At 34.8% G+C, this 27387-nt stretch overlaps 1 protein-coding gene across 3 annotated transcripts in view; it reads left to right on the plus strand.

Moving 5' to 3' along the window:
• Window positions 1–27387, plus strand: part of LOC108973170 (transmembrane protein 132C) — an 85195-nt gene that overhangs the window by 31143 nt on the left and 26665 nt on the right. For all 3 annotated transcript variants that reach the window (XM_018940234.1, XM_018940236.1, XM_018940235.1), the window contains exons 3-10: window positions 1338–1586; window positions 3867–4387; window positions 11990–12209; window positions 14835–14978; window positions 15969–16174; window positions 16234–16381; window positions 16445–16597; window positions 16664–16911. In XM_018940234.1, coding sequence (XP_018795779.1) covers window positions 1338–1586; window positions 3867–4387; window positions 11990–12209; window positions 14835–14978; window positions 15969–16174; window positions 16234–16381; window positions 16445–16597; window positions 16664–16911 — 1889 coding nt within the window. The remainder of the gene's footprint in view (window positions 1–1337; window positions 1587–3866; window positions 4388–11989; window positions 12210–14834; window positions 14979–15968; window positions 16175–16233; window positions 16382–16444; window positions 16598–16663; window positions 16912–27387) is intronic.

Genomic DNA, 27387 nt, shown 5'->3' on the forward strand with positions numbered 1-27387 from the left:
GATTTTTGGTCATTTTCAAAGGCCTCCCTACAGGTCCATAGGCGATCTAGGGGATCGAGGGGGGGTTTATTAAAAAGTTCGATCCTTCCTCTTTCCAATAAGGGGTCGGGAGGGGGGATAGCCCGACCCTGTTTTTCTCCATAAACGATACTTAACCGGCGCGATACTAAACATTCCCCCCGACTTTTCCTCATAAAAGCATAAAATTTTTTTTTATTTCTAAACTTTTCCCGATACACAACGAACAACCTCTGAAACTTTTATCAAGATTGGTGCAGACTTTCTCCAGCCTTAGCGTTACTAAAAACTTTCAAGAAAAGTGCTGCTTTTAGGGGTTTTCCAGCAATTATTCGAATTTTTCGCGTCGTAAAAACCATCTTTGAACCTCAACGAACATTTAAAAAAAAGAAAAGGCCAAACCGGTCCAGGGGTGTTGAGTTATGCGCTTAGCAACACATTTTGGGACTCATTTTATTATAATAGATATTTTGTATTTCTTTGTTTTGGTGTACCTCTGCAGTTATCATACAAGACAAGGCAAAATTACAAACGTCAAATATGATTATAATTTCTACGATACTGTGGCACCTTACCGTGAAAGGAAAAGACCCGTCGTGAAGGGAATTATCTCAAGCCCATTTCTGGCTTAATGGCTTTGGAAACGATCAAAATTGTTTCTATTGATGTTCAGAAAAGCACAATTGCATCCCCAAAATTAACTGTTTGGCGCAGATTGTGGTATGGCGGCATCAGGCCTTGTTTCTTTCGAAATGACGCAGAAAATGTTATTGACCGACTTCTTTTTTCCCGGAAATTGATGAAATAGAAGCGGACGCTCTATATTTCCAAGACGGTGCGGCGCCCCATGCTTCACTTCTAAACATGGAGACATTGCGCGTAAACTTTGGCGACTCGTTAATTTCGAGGAATGGTTCAGTCAATGATTAAATAGTATAGCTGAAATGCTGCACCGGGTCATCATCATAAGTTGAGATATGCAAACGGAGGTGGCCATTGAGCCGACATTTTGTTCAAATTATAAACGGTAAAAAGTAATATGCACAACAAAACAAAACCTAGTCCGAATTTGAGTGTTTTAATTCATTTTAACATCACGTCATTCTTGTTGGTAGACCATTTACATCTATATGAGTGTCAGTGGCCTCCGCCACTGCTTTGGAAGAAAGTATACTTTGAGTAAGAAAATTAGGCACTCATGCAGTACTTTGTAGTGTATGTTTGCTCTTATTCCTAGAAAAAGTTGCGTAATATTATATTATGTGACATAAATGCGTATTGATTAAAATAAACGTTTTTCAATTTGTATTTATTTGCAGAACACCACAGCGGCACTTATTGAATTGCAGCAAACTAATATGCATTTGGATATATCAGCCCACTTAATAAAACCCGCAGTTTCGCGTGACTCACCAGTAGTGCGGGTTCTTTTCCATGCTGGTACAGATCCAGGTGGTCACCTTCAAAGGCAAAAGATATGCGTATTGCTGCACATTTCGTTGAGCAATCAAATTCCGTTAAAAGGTCGTTGCATGCCTGAAGGTGAAGACAATGTTTGTGTTGCAGAGGTAAGTCCATAAAATTTAATTAATAAGCAAGAAAAATTTTGTACGAAAATTTATTGTGTAGAATTTTGTCAATATACTCGTTATCACGCCTGCTTTTTAGTGTTTGAAACTAATGTCACGTCCAAACATTAATTTGATAATAAAAAGGGGCTTTTAGAGGTGTATATAAAAACTTTTCATCAAACACTTTAAAACTTTATATGCAGCAGCCTATAAGGTGTTTTGTAGAGCTTATTTTTTATGACTTTCCAACGCATAAGACAGGTACGCCATCTCTTGGTAAACTGCACAAATAATATATGTACACCCAATGGCTAGAATTGGAAGCGTTCTTTGAGGCCTTTATCATGTTTGTAAAATTTATTTTTGGGATATATTAGGCATTTGTCATTTAAAAAATTTAGAAAAATCTATTTTAGAGCATGTTCTAAGTTTTTTTGTTTGAAATTATGTTTTTGAAAATAATATGTTAATTTTTAGCTTATATCATTGACGAACTACAACCTTAATGCCCCTTTTAAGGTTCACAACTTCAACTGAAGTTGTGAAATTTGGTATAATCTATAACAACTCTATCCGTCGAAAAAATTACAGTTAAAGGGGACTTTGTGGTATTACGGTTGTTACCTAGCAGTAGAAATTGAACTTTCCTGCAGTTAGTTTCAAAAAATATTAGTTGAAAATGAAAACGATTGAAGAATTTCGTAAAAATATTAAAAGCAGCAGTTGGAAAAACTTGTTGAACATGTAGTGAAAAGTCCTAAAATTAAGCGATGTACATATAAATAAAACTAAGGTACTGTCGAAAATGATACGAACATGATAAATTAATACAGTTAATTACTTCCGGAAATGAACTATCGAAGAAGGGTTTTGTTCCTCTTTCGCACAAATACCGCGTTCCATAATTTATAAAGCCTGCTTCACAACGAAAAAATCATCTTCATCGTTTTATTATGATAACAATATAAATAAATTGGAAAATTAAATAGGCTCAATAAAGAAGGTACAGCAGCTTCAATACGCAAGGCCGCTCATTAAAGGGGAAATAACTTTCGTATATAAACTGACATCATAAGAAAAAAACATTGAGCTGTCACTACAATTTTCACTTTCCTTGCTTGTTCCAATATATTCGAGTAATTAACATACAAAATCATTTTCATATACGTTAGAACAATTTTGGTACAAATCTTTTCTCAATAATAAATATTAATACAAACTAATTGAATTTAATATTTATTTACCATTTCGCGAAAAATTATTGTCTTAAATTTTTGTTTCAAACCTGTGAGCTGTTTACTTTCTGTGAAATCTTTACTTGCTTATGTTGGCAAGAAGTTGCTTAATGTCAATTCAACTGAATCGAGTTTTAAATGGTAAAATTTATGCAATTTGTCACGAATTTAATACGCATTACATCCTGCACTCTTAAATTAAATGAAATACGAATAAAAACTAAAACTAAGTAATTTTAAAGATAATATTGTTTTATTTGCTCAATCAAAATATTAAGTGTTCTTATTTTATGAAGTAGCACCGAATTGAGGCCCCTTAAGTATATTTTGGTTGAAGTTCAGAAATTCGGTATTATGGTTTTCAACTCAATAGTCAAAAAAAAAAAAAAAATTCGGTTCACGTTTTGTCAAACTTCAGCTTTTATACTCTTGCCACCAGTTGCTACAGAGTATGTATTATAGTTTTGTTAACCCAACGGTTGTACGTATCACTTGAAACTAATCGAGATATGTAGATGATATTAACATATATACATATAAGTGATCAGGGTGACGAGAAAAGTTGAAATCCGGGTGACTGTCTGTCTGTCCGTCCGTCCGTCCGTTCATCGAGGCATGCTGTAGCTTGAGTAAAATTGAGATATGAAACTTTGTATGTGGGTTCCTTAGTAGTTAAAAACCGTAATAATGGTATAAGTCAGTTTATCTATTTTGGCTATTGCTTTAATTAATAGATAGAATAATTTACCTTATTTCCATCTAAGAAAAAATATATTTTCTTGACTGGCCTACTAGTATATAATCATTGTTTTTATCTAAGTGACAAAATTGAGCAAGTATCATAATTTAAACAATAATACTTATATATTTTATATTCTGCAAAGTGGCTTACAGTTTTTCCGTTAAAAATCAGATAATATTTTATGTGTTCTAGTTGCAACATTTTCTTTATATTTTTATAATAATGGCAACTCAAAATGTATTATCTTCCTGCACCCTTTAAACTGTTATTGCATTCTTAACTAATTGTGTATAATTTTAGGTAATCATTCCTTCAATATGGTGGCCTGGAAATCCATTAGTCATGGGGAGTAGCAGTACTTTACAGAAACTGCCGCACAGAGTGATGCAAGCTTCATATAGCGTATTTGAACCTTCGCCACGCAACTCTGAACAATGTGAGCCTAAAGTCCAAATCCAACCATTGACAACATTTGCTCATGTTCCACTTGTCGCTGCTTCGGTGCAATTTAAAGAAATTCGTATTGATGAACAACTGACGTTTCTTTTACCGCAAAATGCTTTGTATCCAATGTCAAAAATGTATGTGCCAGTAGTTTTTCATCAAACACAAGATTTTACAGTGTCCGCATTTACTATAAAAGCGCGCGTAAAAGCGGGTGTAAAAATTTTGGGTGCTACAATATCTACCGACTTGTGGAGTATATCAATTGAAAAGGAAAATCCCAAGCACACTACTGCTCGAGTTACTGCTTATAGAAAAGAATCCAAAGTATCTGCAGAAATTGCCAATGACATGAATAATACAAGTATCGAAACAAGGTGATAAAACTAATGTGATTTAAATATTATTTTAAACTATATGTTTTATAAAATGTTTGTTTCCATTATTTATACTACATATTTAATTTTCCAAACATTTTATTATTTTCTACGGAACTCACGCACATAGTACATATAGTATAATATAACGGGTTTTTCCTACCTAAAATCAACTGAGATATTTATGATTTATCTATATGATATTAGAGATGGGCAATTTCCGATTATTTCACATCCACACAATGTTTTAATCGAAAATTAAAACGAAACTTGAAAAACATTACATTTTACAGCAGAGATGTAGGATTAACCCTTTGCGACCGTATTAATTTTATATATGGGTGTCATGCTGGTCGGAATTAATTTTCGTTGAAAAAACAGTAATACACAGTATGCAAGATTGTAAAGAAAAAATAAAATTTATTAATTCCTTTCAAAACTTAAGATGCATGTCATTTATTTATTTAAGTATACATACGCCAAAATTATATAATGTTTTTTATGTAATTAAAAGGGAGGGATTAATACTAGTATAAATAAAACTATAAATTGAACAAAAATTGTAAGAATAGCAAATTATAGCAAATTAGAAGGAGAAAGTGGAAATGGTGAGACTAGGGATATTGCAGTAGACGTGATTTGATATCCGGGATGAAGGCGCTGAGCGATCCGCTATAGAAGTCCACATCACTATGCAATGAGTTGACGAGCCTGGCCAGATGGTGTGAGGACCATTGAAAACGTAGCTCTTGGTAGTTTTCATAGTCTTCAGGAGACGGTTACGTCTCAGTGAGAGACAAATTCGAAACTGCTGATGATGTCTGGCGCATCGATAAGGCCATTCATGACTTTGAAGTAAACTATCATGTCAGCTATTTGACGACGTTCTTGCAAGCTGTTGATGTTATAGTTTTTTTAGACATCAGACATTGTGTTGTAGCCACCATTAATACCATATCGATAGCCAAGACATTTACATAGCTTTGATTGTATTTTTTCAATACGACTAGAGGCTGCATCGGTATAAGGCGTCCAAATTACAGAGCCATATTCTAAAATTGGCAGAACCATTGATGAATAAAGGCGTAACAGTGAGATGGTATTCATGAAATCCTTACTAGTTCTAGTAATGAAGCCCAGAACTTTAAAAGCCTGGAGAGTGATCTTCTCAATATGCTTGTTAAACGTCAGTTGATTGTCTGTGATGATACCCAGGTCATTTACATGATCCAGTTCACTTAACAATTCATCATTTAGATAATAATTAGCTGGTTTTTTGATATGTGACCGTGAGTAGGAGACAGTAACACATTTTCTGTCATTCAAGTCCAATTTGTTTAATCGGCACTACAACGAAAGCTTGTCTATGTTATTCTGAAGAACTCGAAGGTCTTGCTCACTGGTTATCATTCTGAAGATCTTCAAATCGTCTGCATACAGCAAAAATTCTGATTGAAAGTTATCGCCAATATCGTTTACGAAGATATTAAAGAGAGAAGGCCCCTGAGGTACTCCTAAGGTTACATTATGAAATCGGTGTGAGCTGAGTGGTCATTGTTTAGTGCATCTAGTAGATAATTTACGTAGATAAACAAGTTAGAGGAAGTCGACCTTCCGCCGACGAAACCACGCTGCTTGTTGGTGATAACATTTGTGAAGAATGCTCTGAGTTGTGGGAGAACTATCTTCTCGAAAAGCTTGGCCAAAGTTGATTGGATGCAAACTGGCCTACAGTTAACGACCTCAGACTTTGGGTCCTTCTTATGAATCGGACAGATATAGGATGATTTCCATTTAGTTGGGAAGACACCATTTCGTAGTGAGTAACTGAATAAGTGTGTGATATGCTCGCTGAGGCTGTCTGCACAGTTTTTAAGAAAAGTATTTGGTAAGCCGTCCGTACCAACACCTTTCTTCAAGTTCAGTGTCGACAACATTTTATGGACGTCATTGATGTTAACTCCAAATTCATCCATGGTGACAGTCGGAGCTGGTACTACTTCATTTGACGGTGAACACTGGTGAGAATTTTGGTTGTACACACTATTGAAAAAGGATGCGAACATATTGCTAATATCGATACCTGAGTCTGCCGTAAGATTATCCCAGGACATGGTGGATGGGATGTCACCATTACCTCTTTTTTTATGTTTAACAAATTTCCAGAACACATTAGCGTCATCCTGTACTTGTTCAATTTTATCTATGTAATTCTTGTAGCATTGTTTATTGAGAATTTTACATTCTCTCCTGAGTTCGCTAAACTTTCTATAATTCTTTTTGCAATTGCACTTCTTGTAGGTAGTATGGGCTTCCTTTTTAAGTATCGTTTTGTGTTTTAATTCGCTTGAAAACCAGTACGGAAAGTTGTTGTTTTGTGAACGGACAGACACATAGGTGGATACACCTCTTTGAATAATATCATAGAAGACTAAAACTTTGCTGTCTAGGGTAGAGGATGAATACAGGCTCGACCAATCGACGTTTAGATAAAATGCATTAAGGTTCTCATAGTCAGCACTTTTGAAATCATGGAAAGGTAAAGTTACTGGTTTGAGGCTGAGCTGGAGTTCAATCGTGATACCAAGGGCTGGATGGTATCGACCCATTGTGGTAATTGCCTGCGTGTGGTCAACGTGTATATGCTGATTACGGAAACAAAGACCAAGTAAATTATGATTGTCGGCTTGAATGTTATGAAATTGGCGGCATTCTAACAGAGAGAAGCCTTCATAGAGTAAATTTTCACGGTCTTTATGAGGCGAGCTACTTTAAAGGTTGAAATCCTCCGTGATGAGGAAGTTGGTATTTTTGTTTACTTACAAGTACTGGAGGGTATCGAGAAACTGATACTCTATGATATCTGAACTATTGCACTTGATTTTTACGTAGATGTGTTCAATACTATCATCAATGACTGGAATACATTCAGCGTGCACAAACTTCTTTATTGCGATGAAAACAACCCCACCCCGTTCACTATCACTTGTGATATTGTTTCTATCCTTTCTGTAAATATTGAATGAGTCATCTATAACTTCCCCATCATGGATAGCTGGGTGAAGCCATGACTCAGTGATGCAGAAGGCATCAATACTGCTAATCGCTGCTGTTGTCAGAAAACTGCCGAGCTTGGTACGTAGTCCCCTCACATTCTGATATTGCTGTCTTGAAACTGTTGAATTTACTCTCAAAAGATGTTGTGAACTTTGAATATTGGCAGACGTTTAAGTTTAAGCATGGTGATGTTACCATCGTCATCACTTTCATCCTGAGTGACGATACTAACCTCCAAACGGCATGTTTCACATTTCCATTGATAACCTTGATGTTTTATTTTATTTGCTAGCTCGGTGAATTCCGCTCTATTAAGTTTCGCACACTTGGAATGAGTCCATGTACGGCAATTTGCGCACATGACATTTGGTGAATTAGCGACAATTTTACAAACGGCGCAAGTACGCTGCGGCTGAGTGATTTTTTAGGAGGCATTTTTGAGTCATATATCATACGATACAGAAAAAATTTGGGTTCATTTTGATGAGCACTGGACTAAACAATAATTAACTGAGAGAAAAATATTTCATTATGAAAATCAACAACAAGTTGTTCCGCCAACTTTCCGGCAAACATAAAATGTGGCAACAAAAAAAATTTTTTTTGCAATTTTATTAGGTTATTATTTTGAAATATTTTAAGAATTGAACTCGCCAAATCTAAGTTAAAGTCCACTTATAAAATATTACATTCGATGTAAACGAATCGGCAACGGTAAAAAAAGCTTTGGTGGCTGAGAGCAGCCATACGGTCGCAAAGGGCTAAAAACTCCAAACTCCATATCCCAACAATTTGAACGAAATGTTTGTGATATACCTAATATAGGGTGATGCATTTATTAAACAAAAAACATAGGAACTTCAAATCTAATTGGCATTTGGTATTTTAAACGCTTTTACTCTTCAAAATTCTACCGCACGTGGTCTATTCGGTCAAATATTATCCAATAATGAATCCTGGGTCTCAAGATGGGTGATGGTATTGCGAAAACTACGCTCAGTAGGCTGATTATGTTGACCATAAGTCTATACGGATGACGTGACCTGTCTCTTAATTCGCTGCACTATGTCAATGTCGTCGTATAACTCGTACAGCTCATAGTTTCATCGAATGGGATATTTGCCGTTGCCAATAAGCAAAGGACCATAAATCTTCCGCAAAACCTTCTCTCGAAAACTGGTAACGTCGACTTATCAGAAATTGTCTTCCTCCATGCCACTGCCCCATTTATCATGACGGAAATGATGAGTGACTTATAGACTTTTGTTCGTCGAAAGAGAACTTAACTTCTCAATTGCCTACTCAGTCCGAAGTAGCACCTGTTGGGAAGAGTTATTCTGCGTTTGATTTCGATGCTGACATTGTTGTTGGTATTAGTACTTACTCTTTAAAATTGTGGCTCAATAGTGAATTAAAAGCTAAGTTGCAAGTACGTCGACTGTTTGTTAGATGACAGGTTATTTCGTCTTACCCTCGTTCAATACCAAAATAATTGCCTCCCTTCCGTATTTAGTCTGGAGAAAGCAGAACTCACAGAGCAGATGTTGAGACCAATGATATCAATATCATTCTCGTACTGTAGACTCTTATAAAAGAGCCGAGTTAACAACAGTGCGCCACTCGTTTCTTCTTTTCGCAAGTTGGCGCCAATTGCAGATTCCAAGCGAAGCCAGGTCCTTCTCCACCTGGTCCTTCCGACGGAATGGAGGTCTTTCTCTGCTTCCCCCGGCGTAGCCGCTGTCTTTTAATATATATCTCATACAGTTCATCGTTCGCAAATCTTTTCTCTCGAAAACTCGCAAAGTCGACTCATCAGATGTTGTCATCGTCCATGCCTCTGCACCATATAGCAGCACGGAAATAATGAGTGACTTATAGAGTTTTGTATTTGTTCATCGAGAGAGGACTTTACTTCTCAATTGCCTACTTAGTCCGAAGTAGCACTTGTTGGCAAGAGATATCCTGAGTTGGATTTGAGTCTGACGTTGTTGTTGGTGTTGATGCTGGTTCCTAAGTATAAGAAATTATCTACAACTTCGAAGTTATGATTATCAAAAGTGACGTCGCGAGTATGACGACTGTTTGTTTGATGACGGGGTATTTCGTCTTGCCCTCGTTTTCTGTCAGATCCATCTGCTTCGTTTCCTTATCCAGTCTAGAGAAAGTATAACTAACGGCGCGAGTGTTGTAGCCAATGATATCAATATCATCGGCATATGCCAGCAGCTTTGCACTCTTATCGAAGATTGTACCTGCGCGATTAAGTTCTGCAGCTCGAATTATTTCCTCCAAGAGCAGATTGAAAAAGTCACACAAAAGGTCGCCTTGTCTAAAACTCCGTTTGGAATCGAACGGCTCGGAGAGGTAATCGCCACCGTGTTTGAAAAGCTCGGCAGGCAATCCATCGACTTGTGCCGCTTTGTTGTTCGGACAGGTAATTGCTATTCGAACTTTATCAAAGTGAAGCAATGGACGTCAGCCCCATCGTCATCGATTTGGGAATAGGGTTCGCTTGCTCCTGGCGTTATATCACTGCCATTCAGCAGGCTGAAGAAGTGCTCCCTCCATAAATTTTGATGCTCACTAGATTATCTCTTTTGGTCTCTTGTACAACCTCCGTGTTGTTCCGGTCTTGAAACCTTTTGTTAGTCATCGCATCTTTTCGTAGAGCTTTTCGAGCACTGTCGACCACCTTGTCAAGCTCATCATACTCCCCCATTTCGGCCTCTCTCTTTTTTGTCTGCAAATGCGTTTCGCTTATATCTTCAACTCTCGGCAGCTATCACATACCGCACGTGTTGTAGTAGGCATTGTAACATGATGCCCCTCATCGTATCAACCGTTCTTTTGCCTTCTCGAAAAAAATGGTTTCGGTTGCTGCTGTACATAAGGAGCTTGAAATTCCGCACCACAGTTCCCTTATACCGAGTTGTTGATGAGCCTGATCGTTCGGTTATCTATTGTGATTGCAGCTTTTCGAACCTTCCTTGTGTTTGTTGACATGCGTTTTTTGCTGCACAGAGGTGGTTGCTACACCTTCCCAATTAAAGGACCTTACATTTCAGATGCATGTTTTCAAATCGTAATCCTTAACACGTTTGAAGGGTCGTCATCAAAAGGCGATCTCTGACCCTAGGTTGTTTTTTTTTTACTATTCATTGAGGCGTTTTTTACGTGGAAGAGATGTTTGGCCTTTCACTTTAGCTTTCATTTTAGCTCGCCTTCAAACATTTGTTCTTTGGCTACCCGGAACTTTCCTCATTTGCGTTTACACATGGCTCCATCATCCATTAAAACTTAAATAAAGGCAAAATTATTGCGATTATCGTTTTAAAACTCGGCTTAATTGATTCAGCACTCTTTTTGCTTGGATTTTTTAATTAGCATAGTTATCTTCAAGGGAACTAATATATTAATTATAACGACCTTACAACTTTTCGATACCATTTTCGAAGTACGGTTTGTCCTTCATTCGGCGGAAATTTCTTCCCAGCGAGCATTCTTTTGAAAAATTAAACCTAGACAATACGGTGGATACGGAAGTAATTCGAAGTCCATTTAATGAATTTTTGATCCGGTGCATTGTATTAAAATTTCTATTTCCATTATTAACACTATCGTGCAGTTTCGTGTAGAATTGTGCCCTAGTAATGTGAGTCCATTTTTACATATGTTCCATCGTCCAATGCAATGCACTAATATAATCTTGTGTAGCAAACTATTGTACAATTTCCCAATTTTTATACTCTTGCGTAATTTGACCACGCCCACAAACTTCCATTAACCAAAAACGTATGAAGCGCCATAACTGAGCACTTAATTAAAATATAAAACTGTAATTTGGCATAGGGGATCACAGTAGCAAGGGGCACCTGTGGATAAAATTTATTCTGTTCAAAACCCTAGGTACCGAAAATGTGGACCCAGTACCTGTAGTTGACTTTTGATCGAAAATATCGGTCAATGTGTGACATATATAAATGAATTAAGGGATGATCTTTTTCTTATAATGGTATATCCGCAAAATGGGTTGAATCGGACCAATATTTCCTTTAGCCCCCATACACTTAATATAAAAAACTTCGAACTTCCGGGTGACTTTGTACTGCATATATCGGGCAATATGTGAGTTATCCCAATGATAAGATAAGAGGGTATGTTTTATTTATAAGGGTGTATTTTGTGCATAAAATAGATAAATTTGAGCGAAAACGTGGCCTAGCCTCTATATAATTAATATCAGGATTGGTTAACACCTTAAAGTATTTTACTGGTTTTGATTTTTGCAAGTTGCAAGAGTATAAAAGGTTCGGTTTTTGGGTGCGTTTTATTTGTCCATGATTTAGCTATTAGCTTGTGATGGTTAAATAAAGCACGCCTACTAATGCAGCGGGAGGGGATTACTTTGAAGAGATGAAATGGACAAAATTCACCTTTTAATCACAGTATATACATATGTGATAAGTTTAAAAAGTTGATAAATTGTTGTCATCAAATGTATTTGCTATTAGACACATACTTACCACACTTTCGTAATATTTGCAGTTCCGTTGAAGTATTCTCTTGGCTACTTGAACTTGGTGACGCAGTAGTAGATGTATTGGATGGTGGAAAAATAGTTTGGTATGTTTCTTATGTGTATAAATCTGACAAATCGAAAAACCAAATTTCGGCTAGTATAGTGGCTGATGAATCCAAGAAAAGGTTAACAACGAAATTAGAAATCAACAAGGATGATATACAAGCAGTCTTACCGATGGCTAAGGTAATTAAATTTGTCTGCATTTACAAAATTTTAATGTATATTGAATGGCTAAGGTAGTTAAATTTGTCTGCATTTACAAAATTTTAAGTAGTAGATATTTTAGTATATTGAACCATTGAAAAAGCATAACATTTTATATTGCCTTATAGTCAATTGTATATTATTTAATATTTTTAATTTTAAATTAAGCAATGCAGTAAACATCTTTGAAAACACTGTCACTCAATTTGTATACGATGATACATCGCTTGTAGTAGGAGCTTAAGTAGTCAGAAGTTTTTTTTTTTTGATATTAATACAACCGAATCAAGGTAATTATAATTGAATTAAACTCTCCAGTTGACAGCTTGGCCGTGAAATAATGAAATAATTAGGCGTAATTAAATTACTCTGGCCTACAGTGCTTTTCTTGCCATAGATATAATACTGATTTTTTTGATACGTAGGTTGTCATTTATATTTCGAGATTTGGCAACCCTAGTGTTGCTCTAGCAACTCACAACTAGGAAATATTCACTTTTCATGCACGTTTTATTGTAATTGTTTTTTCCTTGGGATCTCACACAATTTGTCAAAAAAAAAGGTTCGTGTCGATTGGTAGAGAGAAATGTTAAAAAATATTATAACTGTGCTTCGAAAAACGGATATGAAATCGTGAGAGATGATGAAATGTGAATTTATGCGTATGCGCCCGAAAATAAAGATCAATTGGCTGCATGAATATTTCATGATGACCGAAGCCAACAAAAGTTGTTCACATACAAAGCACTATCCACTAGAACAGCGCATAACAATAAATTCTGAGTGATACATAACCATCTGTTTGCCAGTTGTCTTTCATAAAATCAGGAAAGCAACTGTCGAAGACGGATCACTCTTCACTACGACAATGTAAACTCGCACTCATCGACATTTTCGAATACTCAAAACTTGATGAGTCAATCACGGTATATTTCGGACTTGGGATCAAATAACTTATTTTATCGAACTCAAGCAAAAGTATATAGATGTTAATGGAGAATATTTTGAAAAACAATTAAACGATTTTCGGCGATTAAAATTTGGAAAAAAAATTTGGCCGAAAACCTATTCGTCAAAATATTTTTTTCTAGAATGATATGACTCTCAGTAACATCTGTGCCAAATGTCACATCAAACTATTCATTAGTTTTAGTATACGTTTGTCTTTCCGAAGTACATAAATGCATTCGTGATTTTTACGTTGAGTGAAATTATACAAAAAAGGAGTTATATTTAACTGTGTGTGCGGAATAAAATTTCTGACGCCAAAATGTTCAGAATGTTGGAAAACGCCTTCGGTGATAATCGATCTGAAAACAGACGATCAATCGGCCGAATATCGTGGTAAATGTGAGTTGAAGCAAAAAAAAACCACGTCAAACCAGGTCAAAAATCAAGGTTATGTTCCAAGTTTTCTTCGATTATAGAGGTCTGGTGCACTCCGAATTCCTTTCAACCGGCCTAACTGTCAACAATGAATACTATTTAATGTTATGTGTCGTTTGCGCGAAGTTATTTGTGAAACAAGTAAGGAAGGGCTAAGTTCGGGTGTCACCGAACATTTTATACTCTCGCATGATAAAGAGATAATCGAGATTTCAGGCGTGGTTGTGAACCGATTTCACCCATATTTGGTACATGTCATCAGGGTGTTAAKAAAATATTATATACCGAATTYCATTGAAATCGGTTGAGTACTTCCTGAGATATGGTTTTTGGTCCATAAGTGGGCGACGCCACGCCCATTTTCAATTTTTAAAAAAAGCCTGGATGCAGCTTCCTTCTGACATTTCTTCCGTAAAATTTAGTGTTTCTGACGTTTTTGGTTAGTCGGTTAACGCACTTTTAGTGATTTTCAACATAACCTTTGTATGGGAGATGGGCGTGGTTATTATCTGATTTCTTCCATTTTTGAACTGTATATGGAAATGCCTAAAAGAAACGACTCGTCACCCTGATCACTTTGGTATATATAACCCTATATCTGACTATTTTAGTTTTAGGACTTACAAATAACCGTTATGTGAACAAAACTATAATACTCTCTTTAGCAACTTTGTTGCGAGAGTATAAAAAAAAAGGCAGAGTTATGGGCGTGAGTTTTTCGAGAAAACCTTTTTGAGTCAATTGAAGACATTAAAGTTTAATCGCTGACCGCATTGAAGGCTATTCCGAAAATTGACTTTAAAAGCTGTTTCGAGGGTTGGGAAAAACGTTTACATAAGTGTATTATGGCCAAGGGGAATTACTTTGAGGTGAACAACAAAGATGTTGAAGAATAAATTAAGAATTTTAAAATTATGAACAAAGTCTTACTAGTTTTTGCTCATAGTATTAATTCTGTCCACAGTTAATGAAACAATCAATGGTTTTGTAAGATTTGCTCTCGTTTATTTTGAAATCGTTATTTTCATTTTACTTTACAAAAACATGAAACAAAATAACTGAAATCTTTGTAATGTCAGGTATGTTTTGAAAAATAAGGAGGCATCGAAGTAAACACAGACAAATGTGAAAAAATTTATTTAGGACAACAAAAAAAAATCTTTGCTTTTTATTTGAAAACAAAAACATGTATTTTTAAATCACTCATATTAAACTTAGAACTGGGAATTAATCAATACCGCGGTACTAACCGGACGTCAAGTAGCGCAAGCAATGAAAGTCTTCATCGTTTCACAAGCGGGCAAAGTAGCTGATGTTACGCTACAGAGTTCCTGTTATGCTGAAGACGAAAGTGTAATTAAGGTAAGTATTGAAAAAATACCTCCACTATACCTTCTTTTAAAGTTTCGTGTTTTATTTTCTATAACCTTCTTCAGTTACAATCGAATTGAATAACTTACAAAAAAGAAAACTTTTTTACTTAAAGTTTTTGTTCTAATAAATAATTACTTCAGTTTGAATATTTCATATATCAGATTGACAGGCGTTCTCATTTATACCATACAACAGCAGTAGATGTAAAATCTGTATTACTGAGAGACACAGTTATGATCAATACATTTTTGAAGATGGCTTAAATGGATTTTACACTAATATATTGCCCAATTCTTGTATAGTTGTTTCAGATTTAGGCTTTAAAAGTGGAGCGTTAAACGATATAACAACGTATCTTCATTATTGAACAATAATTCAAAAATAATGTAAGGATTTTTCGAGCAAAATCATAATAATCGAGGAACACATTTTAACTTGATGGGTTTGTTAATCGCCGCTTTTGCGGTTCTGAGAACTTACATGTGATTGTTGAAAAACAAATGCAACGGGTCACTGTTTGGGGTGGTTTTTGGACTGGAAGCATAATTGGACCATGCTTTCTGAAAATAAGGCTCGTCAAAATGTGACTGTTACACTGGTGCCCGATTTTGTGAATATCGAATGTCTTGGTTTTTTGGCAACATAACTATGTTAAATAAAATTGTCAATACTTGTATAATAGGATTTTTCTAGATCTTATACATGAAGGTGACTAGACCAGACCGACTTGTCTAAGGATAAGCTTAAGACACGGTTGCTAACTACCGTTGGTCCCACGTCAGTCGTTATTGTTGTTATAGCGGTAGAATCCTACCGAGTTGACAATTCTCGACCGGATAAAAAATCCGGGTCCGTTTAGGTTACGTAGACCCGACTATCGTCGGAATTTTCCATTTCAGTCGTTATAGCTATATATACCACTACTAATTTATCAAATGTTTAAGAGTTTTTTAACTTCTACTCATCAATTGATTTCAGGTATCATCTTCGTGCAGTTCGGTTTATGTAGATGGCTCTGAAATCAGAGGTTCCTCTAATGCCTCGGTTATTGTAAAGTATGGATCCTATGCTGGGTTAGCAAAGTTTACTGTATGGATGCCAGAATTTCCATTAGAGGTTTACGTGTCGGACTTTAGGTTATCGCAAATAAAAGGATGGAAAGTTATTGACGACACCAGTATTTTGTAATACCATTTTTAGTTCATTTGGTTTTTCTAACACATTAATCAATTCTACTTTTTAGCTTAAACAAACAAAATCAGCATCGTAAAAAAAGATCCACGGGATGGAATCAATATAAAAATGATGCTAGTGCAGATAAAATTATATGCAAAGCGCGATATCAACAAAGTCCAATAGAAGTCTTTGCAAGATTTTTAGCAATTGACCAAGTAAGTGTTAAAATATTTAATGTCTTACAATTTATGAAAATATTGTAATATTTTGTTTTCTAGAACTCTGGAAGAATAAGTTACTTTATTTCGCGTCGAACTGGTCTAAGAGTTACCGATTTAGTTCAACCCCTTCTAAGGGTGTCCGATCCCAAAATAGCCACATTAAAAGGACAAATATTGCAAGGAAAATCGATGGGACGTACAGATATTCAGGTATAATAACTATAACCAGTTATATAACCAGTCATTAACAACAATAAAAAATAAAAATCAATTTAGGTTTTATCACCCATAACAGGACGGGTGATAGGAACTAAAGAAATTCGAGTAGGAAGTGACAAAGTCAGTATAAGAAGGTTAATTGTGCGAGTGATTTCAGGACTGCAATTAACTATTTCACCGGACAGCACGATTGACAACGGTTATACAGCAGAAACTTCAGTGACAAATAAGCTAACTGCCCAATACCAAGAAGGATTACTGGATATTGATCTAGAGTTTTCAGATGGATCTAAAACTCCCTTAAGGTTTGAATTTATAATTAATTAACTGGCTTTTCCCGCGGATTTACCCGCACTGAATCTCTTTATTATTTATCAAGTTTTAAAAAGAGAAAATCAAATAGCTGAATTTCTTGTACAAGGTGCATTCCAAAGTAAACAGGACTTCTTGAATCTAGCGCCCCTTGGTGGTGCCACCTCTATGTCGACTGCGTTAGAATCTGCTATCTTTATCGAGTGTCCAGTGAGAATTTCATGACATTTGATTGATTGGCAGTGAAGTTGAAAATTTCCAAAAATCGATTTTGTTTTTTGTTTGCTTTATTAAATTCTACAATACCTCTAGAATATAGACCTAAATTTTAAAGTTGATCTGAGTAATAATTTCGGAGAACTTGTGCACTCAAGACTAACTGCGCTAAGTGCCCTGTCTATAAACGCGTTTTTCCCGAAACTGTGTTTTTGAAGTCGGTGGACACGATTTCTCGAAAATTTATCGACCGATTTAATTCGTATTGTGTATACGTTTTTGAAATAATATTATCTAGTTATTGAACGAGGGATTTTTTCTTGTTTCATTACAACTTATTTTTCTGACCAAAAAATGCTGAAAATTTTACCAAAAATGAGATTTTTTGTTCAAACTCCGAGAAGAGAAGGACCATTTTAATATTATTTTATTTCCTTGGATATATAACAGATTTAGATATGTAACAGAATATGCTTAGTTTTTTTAATTTTATATGAACCAATAATAAGTTATGCTGTCCACGTCCAGGGAAATGCGGTCCCAACGGCGGAATTTTCAACATTTCTGTATCAAAATTTCATTAGATATTGTTCGAATATATACCTATGATATAACATATTTTTCAAATATATGATTGCTTGTATTAAAAAAAAAATCTAAAAATACCTTTTTTTTTGTACCTCTGAAACCCACCTAACCCCTTAAGTGTCAGTATGTTTGTGTTATCAGTGCGAAAGTGAGCTTCGAACAAAGAACCAACATTAAATTTAGTTTTAAAATTGGTAAAACTTTTGCCGAAATAAGTTTATGGAGATGATTGCCTATACCGTAGCAGCGTGCACGAGTGGTTTCAACGTTTTCAAAGTAGTCGTGAGGACATAAATGACGATCAACATGAGGGAAAATCAAAGTCCGTGATCACCGGAAATCGAAACTGTGCGTGAATTTATCAAAAATCAGCCGAAATCATCATTGAAATTCATGGAAATTGAATTGAACATCTCCAAAACATCGATTTATCGCATTTTGACCGAACATTTGGGCTTACAAAAGGTGTGTGCACGGTTTGTTCGGCACGAATCGACTGATGACCAAAAATTGCTCAGAATCGTCTCATCGATCGACGCTTGTGACCGATTATTTGACAGAAAATCACATTTTAACTATTAACCACTCCCCATATTCACCTGATGGCGGCCATACCGGCCAATGAGTTAAAACACTAGTTTGACATGCTTTTGGACCGTGCAAAAGCTATATTGAAGCGGAAGGAGACTATTTTGAACAAAGTGAATTGATTTTGCCGAAAAAACCATTTGTTCTGTTTGTTTTTTAAGTCCTGTTTAGTTTAAAACACAAGCTTGTATGTGCACTAGAGTATTTTTTTTTTTTTTTTTTTTTTTTTTTTTTTTTTTTTTTTTGATTTTTTTCAATCCCGTCATGGAATTTCCTTGGAAATACCCCCAAAAATATTCCCAGACTAAACAAAGCAAAGTGCTCATTCCGGCAAAGTCGAAACTCACACCGGCGAGGTTGTACGGGGCTCTAAACCCGATTTTTTCACGAATTTCGATTTGTTTTGTATATATCTCTTAAATGACAACAGATAGATGGTATACTTGAAAAGGAGAATTTCTCGAGAAGTATTAATGATAGCGATTTTGACCTCGGGCCTGTTTTGTAGCAAATAAAATTTCCTACAAGTTTGTCATGTGCATTTTTTCATAGCTCTTATCATTTACGAGATATATACAAAAAAAATCGAAATTCCTGTAAAAATCAGTGTCTAAAGTCAAGGCCATACCATAAAGTGGCTCTGAGTTATATAAATTTAAAGATAAAAAATCACGATTGTCATATATTTTCAATGGAAAATCTTTACATGGCTTGGTCCAGCCATTAATGTTAATATTAAGGGCTCAAATTATTAGGGTATTTTCAAGGAAATTTCATTAAGGGACTGAAAAAATTTATTAGTTAAAAAAAAACACTCTAATGTACACAAATACTATTATCGCGCTGATCATCTTTGTCATGGTGAGGGTAACCAAAAAACCCCAAATGTGTCTGATTTTTTAGAGATTTAAAAACGACGTTTTCTATGCATTTCCAGTAACAGTGTACCACAATATTTTTTTTTTTTTACAATCGGTAAATATGTGAGTGATTCCATCCAAAATTTATATTAAATATTTTTGTTCATGTAAAACATTTGTTTTATATTTTCAGATAAATAATTATTATTCATTTTAAAAATTTCATGTCTGAAAAAAGTACCTTTAAACATTTGCGTTTGCGTAGAAAAGTATCTAATTATAAAAGTAACTAGTTGTCAGGTTTCCAATGTGTTGTACATTGCATTTATTCGATTTTTGTATAAACTATATTAAATTACCTTCAATGGACCATCAAAAACTACTGTACATTTTTCAATAACAAAACAAGATCTTCCTTACTTAGTTCGGGGATAACCGCACATTTAACACTTCTGCAACTTGCAAAGATCAAAGTCAAGGAAATACCTTCAGGTGCACAAGGTATGTAAGTTATATTGGGTCTCTATGATTTTTACCAAAACGTGGACTGTGCCACGTCGATCGACAATTTTCATATATTTTTTAGCCTTGTTAGTGCAATCCTCAGAGCCAAATTAAGTTTTATATCTTAATTTAGTGTTTCGTAATGGCTCTGATGAATAGATGTTTTATAATGGCGTATTGTGTTCGTTGCGCTGATCCGATTACGTTTATCACGAACTCGTCCTCACTTTTTTGTAAAGGAACACTCGTACCATTTATTTGTCTCCTCATCCTTATCGTTTATATGGTATATGTATATCACTAATTCTAATTCGATTATTTTTAGCTGATATATACAACCTTTAGGTGAACAAACCGGTTATAATCCGTAGCCGTTGCAAAAGTATAAAAAGCGGTATAAAAATAGTTCAAAATTTAAAAAAAAATAAAAACCTGTTTATAAATGTGTCTTGTATGTGTATAGCAAAGGTCGAATAAACGTATATCTAGTGGAAAAGCTGAAAAAAATCATAAACATTATGCCGACTAGTTATTTCTATACCTGTGCAACATGTAGCTGCAGACATTATAATAGTTTTGTTTCCTTAATTGTTGATTGTATCACGTAAAACCAGGTCCTGTAGCAGCTATGAGGAAATGGACAAAAAATCTAATTAAAAATCTAGTTATTTTTCAATTTATATTATTTCCTCACAAAATAATCGGAATGTTTGGATTTTTATTTGTCGCTTTACTTAATTCCCAATAAGCCTTAAAGAGTAAGCTTTTTATTTTGCCTTTCCGATTAGAAAGTAATAGCGTGAGTTTTTTTATTATTTATTAAAGAAAAACAAAAGAAGAGAAGAAGAAATATGATACGATGTGATATGTTTAGCCCTAAAAAATTCTATTGAATAAATTATCAGAATGACGAGATCAGTTCAATTCCAAGTGACTATCTGTTCGTCCGTCCGCGCAAGGTGTAATGTAATGAAACTTGGTACACGTGCTCCTTGGCAATAAGGAAAGAACGAGTTCGAACTACTACCATGTCCACAAAACGCCAATAATCGTTATAGGCTTTTGATATTGCAATAGCTGAGCCGCAAACTGAGGTTCAAAATAGTAATTTGCAAAAGTGAGAGGCCTTGCGGTTTAAAAATTTATAAAAATTGGGCTTGGTCACACCCTCTAATAGGTTTAATGTATATATCTCTCAAACCATTCCAACTATATCACCCAAATGTACACAGAGCAGCTGTCAAAATTAGACGATGGGCGTGTCACTTCGACATTTAACTCATTACCGAATCACCAATGTCAACCAAGTTTGATACACATAAGAATTTTTACATTCTAATGTTACAGTGCGAAAATAAGCGAAAACGTATACAAATCACGTCTACTTTCCATCATCATAAGAATCATCTGATCTTTTTATTTTTCAGTATATAGTACAAGCACCAATTAATATATTCTGAGAAATCTTGGCGTGAATAGTGCCTTTGAGGTGTGCCACATTATGAATAAAAATTGTCCAAATTGAAACAAAACTATTCCCAGATACCGGAAATTTCGACCTCAGAGCTTTTGATGAAAATATCGATGTCAGTTATCGTAATTAAATTGAGTGGACATATTTTTCTCATAACGCTACGAATCTGTGCCTAAAATGGATAAAATTGGCAGGTTGGTTTTTCTTGTTATATATGATTAATGGTATGTAAGGTATCTTACTTTCCGTTAATCTAACGAACCTTTCATATTGAGTCGAAAGAAAAATAGGTGTCCAATATTTTGTTTCAAAGAACATATTTAGTGCAAATTTAAAATGGAATGACCCGAACATATTTTATTTAAACCAAATATCCTCTGTCCTTTCTAATTCCATTAAAAATTGGTTTAAACCCGGGACTTCGCTCTCGGGGAATTTGGGACTGACATCATTTCTATTAGATATTCTTCTACTTTTGTTTTTTGTTTTTACTTTGTTACGAATTTCTGTGCCACATGGTGTCCTCAAAAAACCGTCTTGTCCATTAACAACAATAAGTATAGTACGTATGTATATATACTACAAGTATATGTACATAAATTTGTATATAAGCAAAAATTACTGTACATCTGTGACGTTATATTATTATTTTTTAAGTAAAAAAAATATTCTAATGAATTTTCGTGGATATTGAAAACATGATATTGATTTGAAATATATTTATTTATATAAAAAAGTTGTGTTAGTTACACCATTTATAACTCAAGAACGGCTGAACCGATTTAGTTGAAAATTGGTGGGGATGTAGCTTAGAACCAGGGTAAGGTATAGGCTACTTTTTATCCCTTTACGTTAAAATTTAATACAACTCATATATACACAAATTATATTTAAAATAATAAGTATTTTTTCAAAATTCACGTTTGTATGAATCATTTGAGTATTTCATTTGTTCAAAAAAAAATAATTATAATAATAAAAACAACCTCACATCTACAGCTGCGAGCAGTGAAATAGTATTGGTTGTTAGAGTTTTACATACCTGTGAGTTATGCAAAATTCTAAACAATTTTAACATCAATTGAAACGGAAAAGTTTATCATATTTCCCTGGCTAYGTTTATTAATAAAAATATTTTAATTTGAATGGGTGTAAGATATAACTATTCACAAAGTTGGGTTTATATATGAAATTTGATGGGAGCAGTAAAATAGTAGTAAAGTAATAAATTTTTTTTTTTTAACTGAAGGATTTTTGCAAGTTCCGTATATACGAGATATTAATACTTAATAGGGTGGGGCGATTCCGGACTTTTTCGATTCGGAATTTCTAATAGTGCGGAAAAGTTGTCTTAGTACTTCCTGATTCCAATTCAACTTTTTGTTTTGAGATCGGATTGCATCTTCAACCCCAACTCAGGCCTTGAAATTTCGGAAAATTCGCCTAAAATCGTGAAATTGTCTACTTAGCGCCTGAAATACGCATCTCATGGCAAAATGTATAAAACAAAACTTATTTGTCACGTCATTTACTACCGAAATGGTATAACTGATCATGGCCGTAGGACGAACCGTTCGCGAGATACTCAGCTAACCTGTATTGGTCACCCAGAACTAGAGATAGGCAATGGAAAAAAACCCAACGGGAATAAACTCAGGTTTTTCCCAAATGGGTATTTATGTGGGAAAAAACCCAATTGACAGGTATTTTCATTATAGCACATAATTATCACGATCTTAAAAAAATTAACATTTTTTTTATTATTTTTAGAACAAATGCAGCGAAAAATATGTACTTTGCGATGCGCATAGCGTATATAGGGCACTAGTAGTTGCCTGTTGTTCGAAAAGTGAAAATGTGTAGCCTGATTCAGGAACTAAACTAAAACCAGCAGTTTATTATAACAACAAAAAGATGTCTTCTTGTTTTATTATAAGATTTTTTCTGCGCATTGTGGTGGTGGAAGAACCTTTGATAAAAAAAATAAATAAAACAACGAGAGATACTTACTAACAAATATTTATTACACTTTACAAAAGTTACAAAAGTGTTTTTTTACAATTGAAAATTTTTAGTGACTATCGCCACTGTCATGATTATTAAATATATTATTAATATTGCTAAATTCTATTAATTTTGTATTTTCATGAGATGTTGAAGGTCGTTCTTCATTTATTGGGATACCAAACGGACTTGACAATTGCCTGGGTGTAAGTAACGGCTCGTCATCATCGTCATTGTCAACAACTTTATGTTTGTGTAACAAGTTCCAATTATACGATATAAAAGCTATTTTTGCTGCCCTGTCTATAGTCAATCTATTTCGTCTGTGACTATGTATATGCGCATGAGTGCTAAAAGATCGTTCAGTGGCTGCTGAAGTACAGGGAGCAGTTAGAATACGCACTGCAACCCTACTCAGCGATTTGAACCTGCAGAGTCCCCTCCACCAAATTACCGGGTTCATTTCGGCGACATGTTTCCTTATAAATGATCCATAAACCTTGTTTAGCTCTATAATTGGCTAAATACCCACCAACGTCAATATTGAGCGATTGGCCCACGTCGTGTATAAACTCTATTTCATCCACTTCGTGTTCTTCTTCTAATTTAATGCCTTGCGATCTTGGATCTAATAAATATGCAGCGTAATGAATGGGTTTCAAACAATTATTTGTTCGCCTAATTACAGCATTTGTAATAATCTGAAACTTTCAAAATCATGCATTTAGAATTTGAAACCAAACGTGATTAGGGTTTTTGATTAGACATTGGTACGTCTAATCTTTTTTAGTGGTCACAGTTGCAAACTGGTTCGAGCTATGGTACAAGATCCACTTGATGGCAGATACTTATCCTGATTTTTTATGTCCCTGTGTATAAAACCAACCATGAGAGCTACATTGTTCGCAATCACACGTAGGGCTGACTTTCTTAAGCTTTTCCAGAATATCATTGACACCCATGATCCAGAGAAGTGACAAAAGAACTCATGCTTGGAGGGTGGTTCCATTGACTTTCTGGTGTGTCCTCGCACTATGTAATTTGGTTCGATTCAACTCCAAATATGTTCAAAGCTCTGATCGCTTCCGGGAATACGAAATTAAATGCCCCCAAGATATCGTAAACATCACCACTGCAGACTGCCCGTGAATGGACCTAGATAACAAAAGTGTATAAATCAGTGTCCACTGAACAAGCCTTTGTAATAAGCAGGTGGTGCCCTTGAAAGTCAACACTTGGAATACTGTCCCTAAAGTACAGATCAATCTGTATATCTAACGTTTTCAATAAGAAAGCAGAGAGACTGATAGCTCTGAAATCTTTGACCGAGACATGCGATCTATTGTCGCCTTGAATACTAGCTTTTCTCGATAAGACCAGATGAACTTCCATAGTAGCTTGATATCTCTCCTCTTGCTAAACGCTCTTTCTCATAAGTCGTTAGGCGTTTGACTGTGGTTTGAGGCACGTCCTGGGCTGCTGCCCTACTATCAGTTCCTTTCCTCAGCATCCTTTGGGTCTACTCTGAACAGATAACTTTTCAGCCTGTCTGTCACCGTAGCGCTCAAAAAGTTTGACTGCCAGGCATCGATCCTAATTCAGTTCCCTGGTCGGTGTGTCGCAGATGAATTAGTGAAAATAGAAAGAAAACACGTAACAGAATTTGCACTAGGTCCGAGGCACTTTTGTCGTTATTTAATATCCAACTACAAGAGGTTTAATCTAGATTTAACTTTAGTACTAAGATTTTACAGTATGTTTAAAGTCGTATATTAAAAACTGGAATATCAACACAATTTTATTTCAATCGATTATCCATTGAAATATTTAAACTTTTGTAAAATAAATTCTGCGTATCTATTTCAGTTCTGAACAATATCAACTTAAAAAAAATTTCATTTTATTACTTTCATGTCTTTCATTTATGTGTAATGCTATTATTTTTTAAATATTCCGGTGCATGACCCTATCTTATGATTGAACATTTTATTTAGATTATAACTATTAGTTAAGGAGATATAGCATTTGCGTGAAGTAACTTGTGCTAGTTTACAAAAACATGAGTCAAAAAGCATTTCGTGTGTTAATATAACATTGCTTTTTGGTGGAGAAATACTGTTGAATTTTAGCTGTGCCTCAGTGAAATCAACCGAGTCTAATCGACAGTCAGCCTAGTAAATTTCAATTCAATTTTTTGTTGTGATATTAAATAAATCTGACGGGTTTGTTCTAAAACAACTATGTGGTTCAGGAGCAAATTAAGGACGTATTCCTTTTAATAGTAACCAACATCAAAACAACCTTGAGTTGGAACAAATGAAATGCACTATCACTACAACAAAAAAACAAACAAACATTGATACTTGTTTGAGTTTGAATTCTACAACAACCTTATCTTAAAACAAAGCAAATGTATATAAGCAAACAATACATATGTAAACAAAATTAAACAAATAATATTATATGTATCTAAAAAAACTTTCAACTAGTAATAAGTAAACATCTTAGTTAGTATAAATAGAAGTAGGAACTATGTAATAAGTTAGGCTTAAGAGTATAAATAAAGAGTACACATTTCGGTGTAGCTCAAAATATATTCTTTTGACTCATTTTTACTTAATGTAAAAATTAACTACCACAAACGGTATAACCCATATACCATGCATTCATAGATAATAAATTTTTACTTATTTCTTTCTATTTTTGAATTACTAAAATTTTCAAATGTTCTAACATGAATTTTTAGTAAATGCTTAAGATTTGAAATATAATTTTTATATTTATGAATTATATTGAATCTTACTATAAACAGATGAAAAGTATCATATGCCCTTACACTGGTTCTAAGCTACCTCCCATCCTATTTTCAGAGTTATAAATGGTGTAACTATTACAACTTTCTTTTATATATTAAGTATAGATGTGGGAAATGAAATAATCAAATGATTCCTAAAAACATGACTTTTTAAGAAATTCTTATTACTTGACTGGTGGGGGATAAGAATGACCTTATTCAAGCTGAGAAATGATTTTATATTTAAATTGTAAACCTTATATACTATTTTTGAGTTCTTATAGCAGAAACAGTCAAAAACGCTACTCCCTTCCCACGGCATCCTACAGCAAAGAGAGAAGGGCCACTGTTCACTTACATGGCGCACCCATAAGATAGGTCGTATCAGCTCACACGGGCCACGATTCTACGTTTCTGACTGTTTCTGTTACAAGTTATCTAATTTAACATATGTATATGTACGGCACACCACATGGCGTTGTTTTCAAATAAACAATACAAAACATGTGTGTGTTGTCATATAATTAATGTTGCATGGTTTGGGTTGTGTTCAAGTGCACAAGTGCATTTGTAATCAATTGCCAAAACCTAAGTAAATATGTTTATAATATTTCTTGAGTGCAGGCGTATTACATATTAATGCATACGTGCCTCATATATGGATGCATATAAATGCATAAATAAATTTTTGTGTGTTTATTTATATATGATTTGTATTGCTCTGCCTTATCTAATTTATGTGGACTGTATTACAATAGTAAGATTTTTCTCATCTTATTTAACATTTGTAAAGAATATAAAAGGTTTAAATATAACGTTGTTGTCCGCCCTTTGCTAGCAACTAACATGTTCAATTTTGAAGAGTATTTATGAATTGTATTGAATTTTACCATAAAGAGATAAAAAAAAGTAGCCTATGTCCATAGCCTGGTAGGGTGGGTCGATTCCGGACTTTTTTCGATTCGGGATTCCTAATAGTGCGGAAAAGTTGCCTTAGTACTTCCTGATTTCAATGCAACTTTTTGTTTTGAGATCGGATTGCATCTTCAACCCCAACTCCGGCCTTGAAATTTCGGAAATTCGCCTAAAATCGTGAAATTGTCTACCTRGCGCCTGAAATACGCATCTCATGGCAAAATGTATAAAACAAAACTTATTTGTCACGTCATTCGCTACCGAAATGGTATATGATCATGACTGTAAAATGCGCGCCACAGTGCAAGTTGAAAATCGGCTTGCGGCCACACTTCTTGACGTTGATTTCGCTGAGTGCTATCACTCACATTCATTCACCTACGGATAGGTCTCCACACAAATATTTTTTCATCGAGTTCCTTCACTCTTGTCGGTGATTTCGCCGAGTTCTATCACTTACATTCATTTCCCTGCGCCATACGACACGTTCGGACTGGTCTCCACATAAATATTTTTTCATCGAGTT

The sequence above is a fragment of the Bactrocera latifrons genome, unplaced genomic scaffold, assembly GCF_001853355.1.
Source record: "Bactrocera latifrons isolate USDA-ARS-PBARC rearing strain unplaced genomic scaffold, ASM185335v1 scaffold_464, whole genome shotgun sequence".
Taxonomy (NCBI): Eukaryota; Metazoa; Arthropoda; class Insecta; order Diptera; family Tephritidae; genus Bactrocera; species Bactrocera latifrons.